General features: G+C 38.7%; 1 protein-coding gene across 3 annotated transcripts; it reads right to left on the bottom strand.

Annotated features, from left to right (window-relative positions):
• Positions 1 to 863: 863 nt before the first annotated feature.
• LOC110880811 lies at positions 864 to 12840 on the bottom strand. Of its 3 annotated transcripts, none has more exons than XM_035975364.1 (10): positions 12702 to 12840; positions 12085 to 12284; positions 11454 to 11660; positions 11194 to 11347; positions 10205 to 10397; positions 9972 to 10129; positions 8449 to 8518; positions 8288 to 8378; positions 7412 to 7488; positions 864 to 1241 (listed from the first exon to the last, which is right to left on the bottom strand). In XM_035975364.1, the coding sequence occupies exons 2-10, from the start codon at positions 12274 to 12276 to the stop codon at positions 1088 to 1090; spliced, it is 1296 nt and encodes a 431-aa protein (XP_035831257.1). In that variant the 5' UTR covers positions 12277 to 12284; positions 12702 to 12840; the 3' UTR covers positions 864 to 1087. The 3 variants fall into 3 exon arrangements, with proteins under 3 accessions (XP_035831257.1, XP_021984952.1, XP_021984954.1); XM_022129260.2 differs by having other exon boundaries at positions 12672 to 12833; XM_022129262.2 differs by lacking the exon at positions 11454 to 11660 and having other exon boundaries at positions 12672 to 12833.
• Positions 12841 to 13072: the final 232 nt, after the last annotated feature.

The following is a 13072-nucleotide window of genomic DNA, read 5'->3' on the forward strand; positions in this document are numbered from 1 at the left end:
AAGTCTTTGTTTAGAGTTAAAGCTGTCATCATTCCCAAAATGCTACTGCTTGCCGTATCGTATCCGGCCTTCCTCTTTCCCAAACATTGTATCAATATATGAAGAAAATACTTGTACTGCAAGGACAACATAGCCTTGTTTATCTGCCCGACAAGAACATCACCTGAACACTTCATTCTGAGCAGACAACCCTGATAGCATCATTCTGAAATCATGTATGGTTCAGCAGGTTTATCATTTAATTGCAGGACCGTTCTAATCATCTGTTCCGAAACAATCACGTTTTTCTCTGCAACTTTCGCTTGAATGACTTCTTCGTTTTCAACAGTCTCGATCGATGCAGAATCCAGGAATGCTTTGATAACTCTTGTAAGCCGTATGTTGTTGAGATACGGCGTAAGCAGTCTTTGGTGGCCGAGTACGATTTGGTTCAGCATGATGGTACCAAAAGCCTAAATGAGTCAACAAACACATTAAAGTAAAACATGAAACATTTTGTATTGAATCTAAAAGTTAACATTAAATCAGGATGAAGCACAATGTATTTACTACCTTTACTGCAGACTGTTGCCATTGTAGAAGGTAACTTGGTTTGAAATCGTGCAACGGTGGTCTACAACAGGGTCATTTGTTGGTTGCCATTCTGATGGAGGATCGAGGATAGAGTATTACTTATGTGTTTAAACCCTTTCTCATGCTACAACGATTATTCAACGTTTTACGCAATATATGTGTTGAATATTGAACAAAAAGTCTGGCAGAAATCGCGTGATACTTGAATTGCAAGAACAACAGGGTCAATTTATTAGAGATTCGAGGGGCGTCGGAGAGGTTAACAACGTATAAATTAATGGTGAACGGCATTTGAATTGATTTTTGATTTTATCAAGACTTTTGTTTGCTTACATTTCTTTTCTGTACTCTTATTTTGTCCTAAACTTCTAATTTAAAACCAGGCCTTCTTTTTTCTGTTTTCTTTTCTGAGCCTCTGGAAATTTTCTTTAACTAAAGGTACAAACAAAAATAAAAGAAATTAGAATTTGTATTCCGTGTTACATATATATTGAAAGTAAACAAATATCTGTGTCTATGACCTGCTACCATGGTCATCTTGACTATTATGGGGAAGAACGACGATTCTATCAAGGGTTTTGATAAGCCAATCTCGTGATCCGGTATCTCTGGTCGAGGACTCTCTGAGTTTCACCCACTGCAACAAGTTTGTCTTGAATACTCGAGCTCTACATGGTATTATAATAATGGCACCATACGTTAAGATCTTGAAAATCAGATTAGTCCAACTACTTCTAAGTTCTAACTAACATTTTAGTGACACGATAAAAAAACAACAATTCAATGACCGACAACAGATTTAGGAGTTGTTTGTTTTTTGAATGTAATCCTATGGCATAGAACAGTTGGATCACATAGTTAATAAACATGATGCAAGATGCAATGTTTGGATATGCTTTTGCTTTAAGAAGTTGGACACTAATAAATCAACTGTTTTAAAGTGTTTTGAAAACTATCTTATTTAACAAAATTGATGCAGCGTGTGAAACGAAAAAAATGAAGATTACACGTTGATTCTACGAATACCCGTGTAGCTCTTCCCCAACCCCCAAATTGTAACCCCAAAGGCCACGGAATTTGAAGTGAAAAAACAGTTTTCTCAAAATTCAATTCTGATCTTCTCATTAGCTTTAGCAACATATAAATAAAGACTAAAATTCGAAACGGGCCTAAAAAAGATAACGGGCCAAACACACGGCCTAAAACAAAAAGCCCAAAATAGTTCAAAAAACATAAAAATGCAAATAAGTAATAGAAATAAGCGTTTTTTTGGCCCGGACGATGACCGTTTGCAGCAAGATGGAGCTCGTTCTCGCCTTCGAATCGCCTGGTCGCACGTCCCAAACGGACCCCCGTAGCCCAAGTTAGGGCCATTTTAGTGAAGGCCCTTTTCTTACGCGGTCTTGGGCCTCCAAGTACAAAATAGCCCGTTCCTCCACACTTGGGCCCACATCATTCCCCCCTGGATAGACAAAATTCGCTCTCGAATTACCAACAGTTTCATCATCAGAAGACTCTCCATAATAAGGCAACAGATGCTTCACGTTAAACACATCAGCACAACGAATGTGACTAGGCAGTTTTAGACGATATGCATTTGGATTGATCTTCTCCACGATTTCAACTGGGCCAATCTTCTTCGCTGATAACTTGTTGTATTCCCCAACTGTAAAACGATCTTTAGTCAAAACAGCCCAAACAAAGTCACCTTCCTCGAACTCAACATGCCTACGCTTCTGATCAGCAGCTTGCTTATACTTCAGATTAGCTCGGGTCAAATGATCATACACAGCATTATGAACTTCATGTAGACCCTCTACAAAATCCTGAACTTTCTTTGGAACAGATCCAGAAACAGGAAGGGACATCAAATCAAGTGGTCCCCGAGGCTGAGATGAATACACTATCTGAAATGGGCTATATCCAGTGCTACGATTGACAGCATGATTATGAGCAAACTCAGCTTGGCACAACTTTTGATCCCATGCCTTCACATGATCACCAACCAAACACCTCAACAAATTCCCAAGTGACCGATTAACAACTTCAGTTTGCCCATCAGTTTGTGGGTGATAAGCACTACTGAAGTTAAGTTGAGTATTCACCATCTTCCACAAGCTACGCCAAAAATGACTCAGAAATCGGGTATCCCGATCAGACACGATAGAAGAAGGTAGCCCATGCAAACGGTACACATCACGAAAGAATAGTTGGGCTACATTGACAGCATCAGTCGTCTTCTTGCAGGGAATAAAATGTACCATCTTAGAAAACCGATCCACCACAACAAATATGGAATCATTACCTCTCTGAGTACGAGGTAACCCCAACACGAAATCCATACTAATATCAACCCATGGCTGTGAAGGAATTGTCAAAGGCATATAGAGACCCGCATTGGTAGCCGTGCCCTTGGAAACCTGACAAACACGGCACCTCTTCACATAACGATCCACCTCTTTTCTCATAGTTGGCCAATAATAAGAAGCTTGAACCAATTGTAAAGTACGATCACGACCAACATGCCCTTCACCATGTAACTCCTTAATAATCTTTAAGCGAAGACTAGAATCGGGAATACATAGCTGATTCCCCTTGAACAGAAAACCATCATGCAAAAGAAAGTCTGACTTTTGCCCAGTTTCCACATCCTGCAAAATAACTGAGAAATAAGGGTCAATGGCTAACTGCTCACGAATGACCTCCAAACCCGGCACATCAACCCTCATAGATACAAGCAGATTACTCCTCCTGCTTAAGGCATCAGCAACCCTATTTGAAACACCAGTCTTGTGTTTGACCACAAACGTAAACTTCTCAAGAAAGGCCAACCATCGCCCATGCTTGTGAGATACCTTATCTTGAGTACGAATATGCCTTAGGGAATCATGATCAGTGAATAAAACAAACTCCTTTTGAAATAAGTAATGACGCCAATGCTTTACAGCTTGGACCACTGCATAAAACTCTAGGTCATACGTACTGTACCTCAACTTAGGCCCAGTTACTTCTCACTAAAATAAGCAACAGGTCGACCACCCTGACTAAGAACCCCACCAATCCCAACCTTTGAGGCATCAGTATGAAGTTCAAAAACTTGAGAAAAATTAGGCAATACCAGAATTGGTGCTGTAGTGAGCTTCTCTTTCACAACTTGAAAAGCCAACTCTGCCTCATCCGTCCATACAAACGTCTTCCCCTTCATACAATCTGTCACTGGGGCCATAATAGAACTGAATTGTGGAATAAACCTTCTGTAAAAAGAAGCAAGCCCATGGAAACTACGAACTTCAGTAATGGTTGTAGGAGTTGGCCAATTCTGAACAGCCGCCACTTTGGATTCATCAACCTGTATCCCATCACCAGAAATAACATACCCCAAGAATAACACTTTAGGGGTCATGAACACACACTTCTTGGTGGCTGCATAAAAACGGTCCCTGCGAAGTAAGGCCAAAACCTGCCTCACATGCACAACATGGTCGCTGAAAGAAGCACTATAAATGAGGATGTCATCAAAATACACAACCACGAACTTCCCAATAAAAGGCCTAAGCAACTGATTCATCACACGCATAAAAGTACTAGGTGCGTTTGATAAACCAAATGGCATCACCAACCACTCATACAATCCTTCACGAGTCTTGAAGGCAGTCTTCCACTCGTCACCCGGTCTAAGACGAATCTGGTAATAACCACTCTTCAAATCTAATTTCGTAAAAATACTAGCACCACTAAGTTGATCAAGCAAATCATCAAGTCGAGGAATAGGAAATCTGTACCTCACAGTAATCTTGTTGATTGCTCGACTATCAACACACATACGCCAAGTGCCATCTTTTTTTTGGAGTCAATAAAGCCGGAACAGCACAAGGGCTCATACTTTCACGAACGTGACCCTTAGAAATCAACTCCTCCACCTGTCTTCGCAACTCTTCATGCTCAGCAGGGCTCATCCTGTAATGTGGTATGTTGGGTAACTGGGACCCAGGCTCCAAATCAATATGATGTTGGATGTCACGCAAAGGTGGTAATCCATCAGGCAACTCAACAGGAAAAACATCAGAAAATTCCTTAAGCAAAGGAACCATAGCATCAGGAATTTCGACTTCCTCGGGCACTGCCTTCCCTATCAAAACAAAAACACTGTCCGTATCCTCCAACTCATCTTGAAACTGACTGATGGTCAACAAAGTACCCGACTGTTTTGCGGCTAACTGCTTAGGCTTGCTAGGAACAAGAGTGATCTTCACACCACCAAACAGAAAACTATAAGTATTGGACCGCCCGTTATGTTCTATATTACGCTCGTACTCCCAAGGTCTGCCCAACAATAAGTGACACGCGTCCATAGGGACCACATCACACACGACATCATCCTTGTACGTGGACCCAATGGAAATTGAAACGAGTGCCCTTTTAGATACCGTCACTTCACCTCCCTTTTTCAGCCATTGAAGCTTGTACGGTTTCGGGTGACTCTCTGTCTTCAAGGCCAACTTTTAAACTGCCTCTTCAGAAATCAGATTGTCACAACTCCCCGAATCGATGACAAACGTGCAAACCTTCCCCAAAATGGTACATGTTGAGTGGAAGATGTTGTGTTTCAGCCAGTCATCCCCATCTGCCTTTGGTGTATAGCAAGAACGCCTAACCACCAAGTTCACCCCAACATCACCGGTCACAACCTCCTCTTCATATTCAGTTTCTTCATCGTACACTGGGTTATTCTCATACTCTTCATACTGATCATCCTCAGACTCAGCAAACAAGTGTCTCTTACCGGCCTTCTTACACTCAGCTTGACGATGGCCCGTCTCACCACAATTGAAACATCTCGGACCACTACTACTAGCCCCCTTAGAAGTAGGCCCGGTATTGCTACCCCCCGGCTTCTGCTGACTAGGCCCGCCACGAGGTGCCCCACTGCCTGACCCAACATATCCCCCAGCAGGGGTAAATGAACCGCCCACCCGACGGTTTTGCTTCTCAAAGGCCAACGCCCGTTGGTGTGCCTCAGTAATGGTTAACGGATCAAAAAGATTCACGGCCTCCATGATCTGAACCCTTAGACCCCCAATATACCGAGAAACAAGTTGCTCCTCCGGTTCTTGAATATCATTCCTCGCAATCAACTAGTAAAACTCCGTTGTATAATCATCAACCGATTTAGCCCCCTGTTTCAAATTCTGCAGACGCTGGTACATCAACCTTTGAAAATTATGAGGCAAAAAATTGGACCGCAAGCACTTTTTCATCTTGGCCCACGTCACGATCCTTGACTTCCCGAGTCTATTCCGTGTTAATTTCAATTGTTGCCACCACGCAGAGGCCCTACCACGTAACCTGGTAGCGATCAAGGCCACCCGCTTGTTTTCAGGCACCTCCTTGTACTCGAACACCTCCTCTACGGTAGCCAACCAATCGATGAACCCCTCCGGATTCAAACTAGACCCATCAAATTCCGGAATATCAACTCTTTTCCCAGAATCCCAACGCCTATTACCCCCTCCACGTTCACCCCTTGGTTGCCCCTCCCGTTCATCTTCGGAAGTCGAATCATCACCAAATGGGTTACTAAGTTCAGAACCATACCCGTCATTGGGTCTCTGCCTCCTACGATTGATCAAGTCGGCCATCCGGTCAGTCAACTGATCGACCACTTGATCCAACCGCTCATCCACTCTCGCCATAAGTCGTTGCTCCAACTCTCGTTCATACACTTCATCGAGAGGCCTGTTGTTGTTTCTCCTCGGAGGCATTTTGAGCCAGGAATTCGGCTCTGATACCAACTGATGCAGCGTGTGAAACGAAAAAAATGAAGATTACACGTTGATTCTACGAATACCCGTGTAGCTCTTCCCCAACCCCTAAATTGTAACCCCAAAGGCCACGGAATTTGAAGTGAAAAAACAGTTTTCTCAAAATTCAATTCTGATCTTCTCATTAGCTTTAGCAACATATAAATAAAGAATGAAATTCGAAACGGGCCTAAAAAAGATAACGGGCCAAACACACGGCCTAAAACAAAAAACCCAAAATAGTTCAAAAAACATAAAAATGCAAATAAGTAATAGAAATAAGCGTTTTTTTGGCCCGGACGATGACCGTTTGCAGCAAGATGGAGCTCGTTCTCGCCTTCGAATCGCCTGGTCGCACGTCCCAAACGGACCCCCGTAGCCCAAGTTAGGGCCATTTTAGTGAAGGCCCTTTTCTTACGCGGTCTTGGGCCTCCAAGTACAAAATAGCCCGTTCCTCCACACTTGGGCCCACATCAAAAATAATAGATAAAACTAACTAAATGGACATTGTTACATGTTGAAGTTGACAAACGTATATTTTTGGATATATTTAGGGTACGTGCGGTTGAAGAGAGAACCACAACGTTATGAGAAAATTAAGAGAACCACTAAAACCAATCAAATTTTTTTATTTTATTTTTTTCTTATTTTTCCAAAATGTTAATGTTGTAAAACAATATATATGTAGCTTGTGGCCTTGTGAGGCATATGTATGTAGCTCGCGAAAGGTACATTACCTATAGCTCATACGAGGTATATATATGAGCTCACAACCTACATATATGTATATTATTTTTACAATACTAACCTTTTAATTAACAAAAGAATTATTGGTTGGTAGTGGTTCTCAATATTTCTACTGTTCTCACATGATCCTTTCTATATATATAAACTGAATTAATTTTTGGCCTCTAAAAGCAGCTTATGATATTTGTGCTCTTGATTGCTTTTCCTTTTGAGGATAAGAATCAAAGACTGTAAAAACATCTAATGTTTAAAGCAAATCTACCAAAATTGAGGAAGAACAGAGAACTTACATGATGGGGATAATCACGAAATTTAGAGCCAAAGAAGAAGCTAGTGCTACAATAGCCAATAGAGTGTCATCTGAGCTCTGAAAAGGAACCAACGTAAACTTGAATATAAAAAACTAGCATGGAAATAGAACATGGTTCGGAATATTGACACTATGTATGCATATAGTTGTTAATAGCGAATAGCGGACGATAGCAACAAGCTACGTATAAACTACGTAGCGATAGGGATGAAATACCGGGGGCTATTTTATGTTTAACGATACACTAGAAGAAAATTATAGATATGTCTTGTATGTATATTATACCAAATAGCAGTTTTTATATGTATATTTAATAAAGAGTAAATTACTTTTTAAGTCCTTGTGTTTTAGTCGTTTTAACCATTTGAGCCCAAAATCAAAATGTTTAACGCCCTGAGACCATGGACGCTTTTTTATAACCATTTGAGTCCTTTTTAGTCCAAGGTTTAACCTTTTGAGTCCAATTTTTTTAATAAAATTGGAATCAAACCGTTATAAAATGAACAAAATTGGACTCAAAACGTTATAAAATAAATGGCTAGGGACTCAGGACGTTAAACTTTTTGATTTTAGACTCAAGTGGTTTAAACCACTAAAACACAGGGACTCAAAAAGTAATTTACTCTTTAATAAAACACCTAAAATCCTGCTATTTTATATAATATCGCTATTTATATTAAAACAAAAAAAACATAAAATCCCGCTATTTTCCAGCTATGGAGACGGGAAAATCAGATAGCGACACATGAGCGCTTCGCTACGCTATTCGCTATAGCGTGCACTATGAGCGCTTTTAACAACTATGTATGCATGTAAACTGTAAAAAACAAATCAGAAAAAAAGTTGATCAACTGACCAGAAGAATAGCTACGACTGCAACAACACGCACGGCCCAAGTGAGTACCCTATCATCATCACCATCAGCAGTATTTTGATTCAATACGTACCTGAAAAAACAAGTATGAGAAACACAACTAAAACTCCAATGATAGACTGGCACAGTAAAAGGGGACCCACTTGCTACGCGACAAGAATAGTGCACCAGCCCCCAATGAAAGCAATACATAGCGCCATCGCTCTCGTAGATCTGCACGACACAAATTGTCAAACCAAATGGCCAACGATCAATTGTAAATTAGAAAAAGAGTTAACTGTGATTTCTAGGGCTGTAAACGAACCGAACGTTCAACGAACAGTTCGTGAACCGTTCGGCGGGAAGTTCGTTTATGTTCGTTCGTTTAATAAACGAACGAACATGAACAAGAAATTTCGTTCGATTAGTTAAATGAACGAACATGAACAGAGGTCTCGTTCGTTCGATTGTGTTCGTGAACGTTCGGTAAGGTGTTCGTGAACGTGTTCGTGAACATGTTCATGAACATTCGTTGATTTGCGTTCGTTTATGTTTGTATGTTTGTGTTTTAATTGAAGATATTTGTACTTTTCTATATTTTATTTGTACTTTTTATATTATTAAAATTTTATTTATTTTATTACCCTAACAATTAAACTAGGAAACCCACTTTCACCTTGTTTATGCATCATTTCCCTATCATTTCTCATTATTTACATCGGCGAATACGATTGACCTCCATCCCACAATAAGGGATTCAAGTTCGAGTGCTACTCTCTGGGACATCTATCTTTATCCTTTGTCGCGTTCACCAAATTTATTTGTATTTGTTTGTGTTCGTGAACCGTTCGCGAACACGCTCATTTCCTTAGTGAACGAACACGAACATAAAATCTCGTTCGGTAAGTGTTCATGAACCGTTCGTGAACACATTTATTTCCTTAACGAACGAACACGAACAAGGCCTTGTTCGTGTTCGTTCGGTTCGTTTACAGCCCTAGTGATTTCCGTCCATGTGGTTTATCCAATTATGTCAATCCAGGCCAAATTTCAAATTTCTACCATTTCCGTCCCTGGCAATCTTGAAACATGCCAATTCCGTCCAAAAACTTAATGTGTGTTAAAACCTGCCTTTTAATGAAGGGTAAAACCGTCATTTTTCTTTTTTTATTTTCCATTTTCTTAAACCCTATTAATAGGGTTTAAAAGAGGAGGTTAATAAAATAGGAAAATGATGGTTTTACCCTTCATTAAACAGTAGTTTTTAACAGACGTTAGTTTTTTTGGACGGAACTGGCATGTTTCAAGAATGTCAGGGACAAGAATGGTACTAAGTTAAAATTTGGCCTGCACTGACATAATTGGACAAATCACAAGGACGAAAATGACAGTTAACTCTTAGAAAAATATAGAGCATAAAAAAAAAACAGAGAATGATACATGAACCAAAAGGACGAAAATGGCACTTAACTCTTAGAAAAGTATAGAGCATAAAAAAACAAGAAAAAAAATACAAGATCGTGACTTCATGAATGATCACATTTGGCGTTTCATTAATTCACACTAACGATCTTTCTTGAAAAAAATGCCAAAAAGACTGTAGGAAATACCAATTCTGAAAAGAAAAAAAAAGACACTAACTTGACAACGGGTTTTCCTTTTTTTTTTTTTTTTTTTCCAAATTTACCTTCTTTAATTTCGACAGTTACAAAACCAAAAACCCCGCTAGTGAACTTCACATCAACAAATTTTTGCTCATATGGGGACACATAAAATTCATGCAACCCCCTTTTAATAAATTTCCAATCATCCTTCTTGCACTGACATAAGCCACGAGAAGCATCCCTGCAAACGATTTCCTAAAACTTTATTTTCCAAATCACGAAACTTTAAGAGTGATATCTGAAAGCCTCTGCTTACCGGTGAAAACAAACTTGAGTCATGTTATGCATTTCATCGAATACTACAGGTTCAAAGATAACTTCATATGATTTGGCATAACTCCGAAGTTCCATTCTTGATATGCCGTTTATAGATACACGTCCACAGTATTCAGAAGAGCCATGAAATGGTGCTGGTATGACATTTATTATTGGATTTCCCGCATCAATGCCTGTGATTTTAAATAATGAAAATTGATAACAATTTAGCAAACAAATTTAACCTGTTCATGTGATTAAACAAGACAACAAGTTAGCTATTTGTTAAGGGGAGAACAAGAATGAAAGTTGTGTGTTACTACGGTATTATCTAAGTTGTACGTTCAGGGTACTATCAAATCCAGGTCAACCCACCGGACATTGAGAAAACGGCTTTTAGAACACATTCCGGTCACTACGAGTTCAAAATAATGCCCTTTGGAACAACATACAAAACATCTGCAAACAACATTGGAATTATTAGCTCAACAACAATTCTTTGATGAGCTTATTGCTCGTCCATTAACAGTTCTGACTAAAAAAGACGGATTCAAGCGGAATGAAGAAGTGTTGGAAGCCTTCGACAAACTCAAAAAGTCTCTATTTTCCGCCCCTGTTCAACACCTACCTGATTCTTCCAAACTGTTTAAAGTCGAATGCGATGCGTCATCGGATGGGTCCATGGGTCTTTGGAACTGCTCCAGGAAGTTCTAGATATCTCATTTGACCCACTCACTCATGTCAGCCACATATGATTCAGTTAAGCAGGGGAGTTACAAGCAGTTTAGTAACCTCCATCTGCTACTATCAATTTAGAGATCTGAAGCAGTATTATATTTTTGTCTTTGTTTATTGTATGGAGATTTGCCCATCTCAAATAGGGACAATCATATATTTGGCTCAAGTAATCTTCTAGTTTACATAAACGATTCAAGTAAACACAACATCAGGATACATAAATAAAATACTATAGTTAGGGTGTGTAGTTACCATATGGCGCGACGTTGTTCGAGCCACATGTAACGATGATTGCCTCCTCGATCATTGCCTTATCCTCAGCGTAAAGGCACATGTTTGGCCAGGATTTTCTGTGTCTCAAACCGTCTCCGTCTATCGGACCACAATGCTTCATATACAAGTCAGCCTTCAATAAAAGTTACCTCATTTAACAAAACGATCACATAATATGAAAGAAGAAAAGCACATAATGTAGACTGTATTTGTATGTTTGTTTAAGTTAACTGACGTACTATAGTTTCGAGACATTGATAGTAATCCCCCCCCACATCCTGCCTTTTATAATCAATTGTAGCAGTAAGAATGGACCGACTCTTTTCTGGGCCGAAAAGAATTAACCCAATCATGTCATGTCTGGAATCCCGATATGCTATATTTTTTAACACCTCGCTCATTTCGTTCACAATTTCGAATCTTTGTGATCTTGATGAAGTATTGTACTGCACATGTAAGCATGAACAGTATCAAAAGATACCAAAAGCTTAACTTTTGTATATATAAATGCTAACGACCCAAGCTACTCAAGATTGGCTTTAAAAAAAGCTCGAACTAGCCGAGCTTAATGAGCCTGAGCCGGCTCACGAGTCTAAAAGAGACTAGTATTTACAACATTTTTATTTAATATATTAAAAATATATGTATATAAATATAATTTTTATTTATAAAATTATCACAAAAAAAAAAACTAAATAATAAATATATACACACATATATTATGTTATTATATATACAATTTAAAATATATATATTATAATTAATATAAATTAATTAATGATAAATGAGCCAAGCTCGAGCTCGGGCTTGGCTCCTATATACCCTACTAAATACTACCAATAATAACACAAAATGATGAAGAATACTTACCAAATTCCATAAGTAGTAAGCATAATATTCGTTCTCTCTTATCCCGTGGTCATCATCTAAGTGAATACGGTTCGTTGCAGCTTCTAAGACATCCCATCTCGTTCCATTTGCCACAGTTGACGACGGTTGTGACAGACAGGTGTTTCTAACCATCAACATCATCATCACTAAAAGGAGCAACCAGTTGGTCATTGAAGCAGCTGATATCATTAAACATTGTTCAACATATTCATCAGTTGGTTCGGTTAAACTAACAAAAAAGGTTATTATGACAATACATAATGAAGTTAATAGAACACACATTTTGAACAAAATAATGTGAACTTAAATAAATAAATAAATAAATAAATGGTTTATAACATCTGAATTCAAGCTTATTAAGATATAAAGCAGTCACATGTCTTCCTTGAAATTAAAAAAAAAAAAAAAAAAAAAAAGCCAATGGAGTATAAGATAATAAAACAAGTGTTAAATCAAAGCTGTATAAACAAATTATATGAAATGCAAACCCTAACGATCATAGATCAGGTGTAAAATCAAAGCTAAATAATACAAATTACAGTACGAAACCCAAACCCTAACTTTACCTACGAATGTGTGTAAGTTGTGTAACATACATTCGATCAATCAATAAAGAATCTATAAGGGTTAACTGATACAGAAGAAGAAACAGTCCAATCAGCAATCTTCGTTCTCAAATTTTTGGTGCGTGCGAATGCGTGATTGAGTTATAAGGGTTTCTGTTTCTGCCTCCTTTTATCTTTTACTAATTTTTAAAATGTCTTCACTATTTATATCTATTATTATCTATATTAAAACAAAACACTTTGGTGCCACTTGGCATTTGCTTAGGTTGCTTGATGACACGTGGCATCTCATCCTCTCCTCTTTTTTTCCTTTGAGCGGCAAATTATTTCTTCCTTCCTACGCTCTTTTTGTTTTAGAAACCGCCAGAATTTTGGAAACTAATCAATTCTCTCAATCAATT

Source organism: Helianthus annuus, chromosome 1, assembly GCF_002127325.2.
Source record: "Helianthus annuus cultivar XRQ/B chromosome 1, HanXRQr2.0-SUNRISE, whole genome shotgun sequence".
NCBI classification, from domain to species: Eukaryota; Viridiplantae; Streptophyta; class Magnoliopsida; order Asterales; family Asteraceae; genus Helianthus; species Helianthus annuus.

Bases quoted from the DNA above. Each gene is read 5' to 3' on its own strand.
- LOC110880811 (XM_022129260.2), bottom strand. From the start codon at position 12,699: ATGTTACACAACTTACACACATTCGTAG. The intron at 11,661-12,084 runs GTAAGTATTCTT...TTACATGTGCAG, and splicing joins CTTACTACTTATGGAATTTG to TACAATACTTCATCAAGATC. The intron at 8,379-8,448 runs GTGGGTCCCCTT...TTGTTTTTTCAG, and splicing joins CTATTCTTGTCGCGTAGCAA to GTACGTATTGAATCAAAATA.